Here is a 7,553-nt window from a genome sequence, read left to right as displayed (position 1 = left end):
AAATAAATAAATAAATAAATAAATAAATAAATAAATAAATAAATTGAATTGCCTTGCAAAAAAAAAATGAAGACACAACATACTCAAACCTATGGGACACTATGAAAGCAGTGCTAAGAGAAAAAAAAGTTCATAGCACTAAGTGCCCACATAAAGAAAACAGAGAAAGTTCACATTAGAGACTTAACAGCACACCTGAAAGCTCTAGAAAAAAAGCAGACTCTCCCAGGAGAAGACTGGAAATAATCAAACTGAGGGCTGAAATCAACAAAATACAAACAGAAAACAATCCAAAGAATCAATGAAACAAAGAGTTGGTTCTGTGAGAAATTCAACAAGATTGACAAACCCCTATCCAAACTAATCAAAAGGCAGAGAGAACACACAAATTAACAAGATCATAAATGAAAAGGGGAATATAACAACAGACACTGAGGAAATTGAGAGAATCATTAGGTCTTACTACAAAAGCGTGTACACCACAAAATTGGAAAATGTAAAGGAAAGACATTTTTAAAGACAAATACCATATATCAAGATTAAATCAAGACCAGGTAAACAATTTAAAGAGACCTATAAGTTGCGAGGAAATAGAAACTGACATCAAAAACCTCCTAACCAAACAAAGCCCAGGACCAGATGGTTTTAGTGCAGAATAGCTAATATCTATACTCCTTAATGTGTTTCACATAATAGAAAGAGAAGAGTCATTGCCAAACTACAATAATGAAAACAGCTTGGTATTAGCATAAAAACAGAGATGCTGACCAATGGAATCAAATCAAAGACCTGAATATTAACCCACAAACCTATAAACACCTGATTTTCGACAAAGGAGCCAAAATTATACAATGGAAGAAGGAAAACTTCTTCAACAAATGGTGCTGGTATAACTAGATGTCAACCTGTAGAAGAATGAAAATAGATCCATATCTATCACCATGCACAAAACTCAAGTCCAAATGGATTAAGACCTCAATAAAAATCCGACCACACTGAACCTGACAGAAGAGAAAGTGAGAAGTAGACTGCAACACACGGGCACAGGAGATCGCTTCCTACGTATAACCCCAGTAGTACAGACAATAAGAGCAACAATGAATAAATGGAACCTCCTGAAACTGAGAAGCTTCTGTAAAGCAAAAGACACTTTCATTAAGACAAAAAGGCATCCATCCTACTGAATGGGAGAAGATCTTCACCAACCACAAATCAGACAAAGATCTGATCTCCAAAAATATATAAAGAACTCAAGAAACTAGACATTAAAATTCTAAATAACCCAATTAAAAATGGGGTACTGAACTGAACAGAGAATTCTCAACAGAAGAAGTTCAAATGGCCAAAAGATACTTAAGGACATGTTCAACTTCCTTAGCGATCAGGGAAATGCAAATCAAAACAACTTTGAGATACCATCTCATACCTGTCAGAATGGCTAAAATCAAAAACACCAATGATGACCTATGCTAGACAGGATGTAGAGTAAGGGGAACACTCATCCATTGCTGATAGGAATGCAAACTTGTGCAACCACTTTGGAAACCAGTGTGGCGGTTTCTCAGAAAACTGGGAGTCAACCTACCTCAGGATCTAGCAATACCACTCCTGGGAATATACCCAAAAGATCATACTACAAAAGCATTTGTTCAACTACGTTCATAGCAGGATCATTTGTAATAGCCAGAACTTGGAAACAACCATTGAGATGCCCCTCAATGGAAGAATGGATAAAGAAAGTGTGGAATATATACACACTAGAGTACTACTCAGCAGTAAAAAACAATGACACCTTGAATTTTGCATGCAAATGGATGAAAAAAGAAAACACTATCCTGAGTGAGATAACCCAGACCCAAAAATATGAACATGATATGTACTCATTCATTAGTGGATTCTAGCCATAAACAAAGGACACTGAGCCTATAGTTTGCCATCCTAGAGAAGCTAAGTAATAAGGTGAACCCAAAGAAAAACATATAGATCCTCTTGGAAATTGGAAGCAGACAAGATTGCCAGGCAAAAGTTGGGAACATGGGGATGGGGTTGGGGCAGGAGAAAGGGAGAGGGGGAGAGAGTAGGGAGAAGAGGAGAGTTGGGGAGAGCTTGGGGGAGTGGGATGGTTGAAATGGAGGAATGACGGATATGGGAGAAGGGAAGAAGATATCTTAAGAAAGCCATTTTGTTGGCAAGAGGCTTGACTCTAGAGAGGTTTCCAGGTGTCCACAGGATGTCCCCAGGTAGGACCCTGGGCAGCGGAGGAGAGGGTACCTGAACTGTCCTTGTCCCATAGTCATACTGATGACTATCTTGAATATCACCATAGAACCTTCATCCAGTGACAGATGGATAGGATATAGAGACAGAGACTCACACTGGAACACTGGACTAAGCTCCCTAGGTCCAGCTGAAGAGTAGAAGGAGGGAGAAAATAAGCAAGGAAGTCAGGACCACGAGGGGTTGGTCCACCCACTGAGACAGTGTGCCTGAGCTAATGGGAGCTCACCAAATCCAGTTGGACTGGGGCTGAACGAGCATAGCATCAAACTGGACCCTATGAGTGTGGCTGACAATTCGGCAGACTGAGAAGCCAATGATAATGGCACTGGAATTGGTCTCTACTGCATGAACTGTCTTTTTGGGATCCTATTCTATTTGGATGCACACCTTCTTAGGCCTGGATGGAGGGGGGAGGGCCTTGGACTTCCCACAGGGCAGGTTACCCTGACCTCTCTTAGGACTAAAGGGGGAGAGAGGGAGGGGAAGTGGGGGAGTGGAAGGGAAGTGGGAGGAGGGGAGGAAGTCGAAATTTTGAATGGTATTATTTATAAAGTAATAAAAAAAGTTATTAGAAAAAAGGAACCAGGTAGAACTTTTCCAAATGAAAAGCACACAAATAAAACCTTACTTGTGCATTCTTATTTTACAAATTCTGAATACATGAGGTAATTATTAACAAGATATTAAAATTAATACAGGTCTGTTTTTACAAATGAGAACCTTTGAGCTTGCTGGTCTGAACCACAGCAATACACACAAACTTTTGATGCACACAATCTTCCTTCTGGAGAACTAAGCGCCTCACCTAATCAAAACAGTTTCTCTGGTATAGCCACCGTCATACTCTGTACTCTCTTCCAAGGCCTGGAAATCTAGATTCTGAAAATTCAGAAAAAAAAAATCTTAGCATCTACAGCACATCATTAAAAAAATAAATTATGAAGTTTTACTGGCAGATGTCTTCCTTACCCGGCTTCCACATATAAGCAATTCAATCTCTTCTGGCCTGAATAAGTACTTTAAGGGAGATTCATTAGTCACCATATGGAAACCTCTGCGAAAAGCCTTGAACTGTTTTTCTACTGATTTATTCAGAATGTAGTCTGCATAAAGATTGACAAATTCCTGTACAAACATTAAAACAAGAAATCACATGCTATAGAAGTAAGCACAATTACCTATTAGGCTATATAGCTGCTTTTAATTCTGCCCAAAAAGTCATTCAGAAATATTTTTTAAAAATAAAAGTTGAGGAGAGCGATCAGTGGTGAAAATCATTAGCATCACTTACAGAGAATCTAAGCTCATTTGCTAGCATTAGCATGACAGGCTAACAACTATCTGTAACTCTACTTCCAAGTAACTAAACACCCTCTTCTGGTCTCCATGGGCAATACATGCAAACAATCCACCAACGTACATAAAGGCAAAACATTCACGCATATAAAAAAAATTAATAAAATTTATGAATAAAGAAAGAAAAATACATTTATAATTCCTCAATTCTGAGTAAAACAGGAATTAATATAAAATGTAATTTTATAATAGTAAGATTGATATAAAAGATTAAAAAGGACTTAATATAAAAAGAGCCTCAACACAATGTTTCAAAGTCCTTTAAGTATGCAAATATAAATTCAAGATATGAATACTAAATTTGAGCAAATAAGAATGTCTCATGATTTCTACTAAAAGTTTTGGTAAACTATCTACTGTATGTAGTTCAGCAAAAGTACTATTTGTTGGTAAGCTCAAATACTGTGCCAAAATTATTAAAAATGGTATTCTGTATCCTGACAGATATATTTTACAAAAAGATACTAATATAAACTTACATACTCTTAAAAATTATACTACTTATTGTAATTTTCTTATACTACTCAGTTATTTCCTCTTCCCAAATGAATACCATCTAAACAGAAACCAAATCTAACGAAATGAATAATTTTCACATGTATAATTATATTTCAAATGGGAAACATTTATACACACTAATATTCAATGGGTCCTATCTATCTCTAAAGTTTGATATGATAGCGCCCCGTTTCTGGTGTTAGACTATAGCTAGATTTAGCCATTCATTTTCTGCTAGTCTGTGGACTCTTCCTCTAGTAATTAATTGTGTACCTTCACAATGGCTCTTATCTAAGAGTTTGTAAACTGTATCTTCACTATTTACATAAATTTGTTTATTTAATTTTGTTACTGCTTCAAGCAATAATAAATAATTCTTTGAAAATTCTAAGAATATTTCTTTGAAATTTATATTTACAAAACAAAGACAGAAAATTTTTATTACCTTCCTGTTTTCATTTGTAATAGGGATTTTATCACCATTTTCCTTTAGATCATACATCATTGGGTTACCGAAAAGATCTGTCTGTGATATCTGGAAAGTGATCATCATATCATCTTCCACATTCCCTTCATATTCCAATAAGTCCTTTAAACTCTGATATAAAACCTAACAACCAGAAAGAGAAGTGAGGTTACCAAATAACTTGTAAAAAGGATTTTAAAAGACAGAGAGAGAGCAAGAGCGTGTTTCATTCCTTTAAGAAACTATCTGTCAATAAAAATAAAGCCAAAATTATTTATTTACCATCTCTCTAGTAATTTAATAAGACACAAAAGATCTTCACTAAGTTGGGTGGTGACAGTGCATGCCTTTAACCCCAACACTTGGGAGGCAGAGGCAGAGGCAGACGAATCTCTGAGTTCAAGACCACCCTGCTCTACAGAGTGAGTTCCAGGACAGCTAGGGCTACAAAGAGAAACACCATCTTGAAGAAAGAAAAAATAAAAACAAAACACTGACACTGATAATGTGTCAATCATCTAAGCAAATCATCAACTCTATGACATAATGCATACTGTACTCTACAACACCCACAGGGTCTCCAAGGAGGGGAAAAAACACATCAGCTGTGTCTATCTAAGAACAGCTGATGCTCATTCCACCAGGCAGATCCACAGGCTACACCGAAAACAAAGTGTTCACATTTCACTATGTGGTCAATCAAAACTCGCTTGATACAATCTATAAAAACAACACTCTTGAAAATTTTCAACTTTACCACACTGGGCAGCAGTAGATATATTGCAAAAGATTCCAAACAAGAACATATTTTTATAAATTAGGAAGTATTTCTACATTAAGAAGTATCTTATAGACCAATTAAAGAATGATAAAGAACTTACTGGGTGAGAGTCTCCCAAGTCACAAAAGGTTCCTTTTTTTCCCATTAGCTTCCTGTAGACAACCATGGGAAAATGGACATCCAGTATACAATTATTATAAATAGCCAGACCGAGGACTATCCCAATTAGCGTAAACTGGCCCTCGGTTTCAAAGGAAGATGGATTAAACCAAAACAATTTTGTAGCTTCATCATATGTGAACATACCTATAAAAGATAAATTTTAAAATAATTTGAATTTTTTGAAATCTTAAAATTTAAAAATAATTTTGAACAAAACAACATGTAAGAATTTTAATATAGCAGATATAAGTTTTTACTACTAAATGCATGTGAGAAAACTGTACAAATCTATGATTATATTAAGTGTATTAACAGATGGTACACAGTTCTAAGAAACCAATGAACAAAGTAATATGCAACTTGGGTGACATTTCTAGAAAGGTGTTTTTAAAAAGATTTATTAAATTATGCATAGCTTATCAATTTTCATTGACAAATGAAAATTAATTTACAGTCTTTAGGCACTCAATTATGTTTTAGACACTGAAAATTACATAAGAAGCAAATTCATGATCAAGTACAAAAATTAGATAAAGTTGATTAACTTTTAAGTTACTTAGATACCTATATAATGTGAACTTATAGTTTAAAAAAACAATTTTGTAATATTTCATCTTTACATGGTCATCATTATTAAAAACCAAATTTAAGAGACATTTTTCCCTATTATTATTACTTCATCTACAAAACCAGTAATAGATTTGCCCTTTTTTTCACTGAACAAAGATAATATTTAAAATAAATTCATATGCTTTCTAATTTTTCTAAGTTCATTTTCAGCTGCTTCACAGGAAATACTTCTAAATTAAGGTCTAATATGCTGGGGTAGAAGAGGTTTGTGTATCTTAGCATTTGGCAGAATGAGACAGGAGGACTGTGAGTTCAAAGACAGAAAGCACTAATATAATATAAAACACTATCCACAAACCAAAACCAAGACCAAAGTGTTTATATGTATGTATGTCACATGCACATGCACGGGGGGGCGGGGGTCTGGGAAAAAAAACTTTTCTAATGGAACAAGATTATTCAGGATTATTCAAAGCCAAATAAAACAGCATTAAAATTTACTTTTAACTTAATTTTGTAAGAGTTTTGAATATTTCATTTTCAGTTTTAATGAAAAAGAAAAATACACAGTGAAATCTATGCCTTTTCTTGCAATTTAATATTTGTGAAATACTGGTTTTAAAATTATCCAACTCATACCTGAGTTCTACAGTTTGAAAAAATATATATTATTCTCATGCCTTCAACTGTTTCCAATCCACCATTCTAAGGTTAACAAAAAGGTAATTTTTCTCTACTAGAATATTTGGCTAAACAATCTAAGGAATAACATGAATGCATGAGAGACAGATCAGTTCCTGAAACATACATATTTGTCATCTGTAACTGATTAGAGATAAGCCATACTCGTTTTTTTGTTGTTTATCATCACAGAGAATATTCATAAAACCAAGTTTGTAATTCAAAAGACTAACATGAATCATTAACACTTACCAATATCTGGATTAAAGATTTCCTCCACGACCAACTGAAAAAATTCTTTGGAAACACCTCCCTCGTCCACTCCTTGTTCTCCTTCAAATTCCACATATAACTGCTTCTTCAAGTCTGCAGGATTTTCCATAGCAATCATCTCTAGCTGTTTATAAACGAAAAGATAAAGAGGAGGACTGATGACAACAGCATAAAAGCTAAACATTCTTCTGAAAACAAAGAGTATTAATAGGAAGCAATTTTGTTTCTGAATGGAAACAAGAAGCAAACTGACCAACCCCCAACAAAAACAAGAGAGTATAGTAGAGTGTTAGGACATGACTCATTAGGTAAAAGTGCATCATTTGTAAGCATTAAAACCTCAGTTGAAATCCCCAGCGTTGTTATGATGTGGGAGTGATTTCTTATTAATAAAGAAACTGCCTAGGCCCATTTCATAGGCCAACCCTTAGGTAGGTGGAGAAAACAGAACAGGATGCTGGGAGAAAGAAGCTGAGTCAGGGAGTC

General features: G+C 35.0%; 1 protein-coding gene and 1 long non-coding RNA gene across 9 annotated transcripts in view; one reads left to right on the top strand and one right to left on the bottom strand.

Moving 5' to 3' along the window:
- Ube3a (ubiquitin protein ligase E3A) overlaps positions 1-7,553 on the bottom strand; it is a 62,544-nt gene that overhangs the window by 19,097 nt on the left and 35,894 nt on the right. For both annotated transcript variants that reach the window (XM_026778417.1, XM_026778419.1), the window contains 5 exons: positions 7,047-7,191; positions 5,482-5,687; positions 4,580-4,744; positions 3,250-3,405; positions 3,086-3,159 (listed from right to left, as the gene is read on the bottom strand). In XM_026778417.1, coding sequence (XP_026634218.1) covers positions 3,086-3,159; positions 3,250-3,405; positions 4,580-4,744; positions 5,482-5,687; positions 7,047-7,191 — 746 coding nt within the window. The remainder of the gene's footprint in view (positions 1-3,085; positions 3,160-3,249; positions 3,406-4,579; positions 4,745-5,481; positions 5,688-7,046; positions 7,192-7,553) is intronic.
- Positions 1-7,553, top strand: part of LOC102001067 — a 65,729-nt gene that overhangs the window by 42,677 nt on the left and 15,499 nt on the right. The gene's annotated exons all lie outside the window — the stretch shown is intronic.

This window comes from Microtus ochrogaster, unplaced genomic scaffold (assembly GCF_000317375.1).
Source record: "Microtus ochrogaster isolate Prairie Vole_2 unplaced genomic scaffold, MicOch1.0 UNK140, whole genome shotgun sequence".
NCBI lineage: Eukaryota > Metazoa > Chordata > Mammalia > Rodentia > Cricetidae > Microtus > Microtus ochrogaster.
Note: the sequence above shows the minus strand (reverse complement) of the source record. Positions and strands in the feature narration are given on the sequence as shown.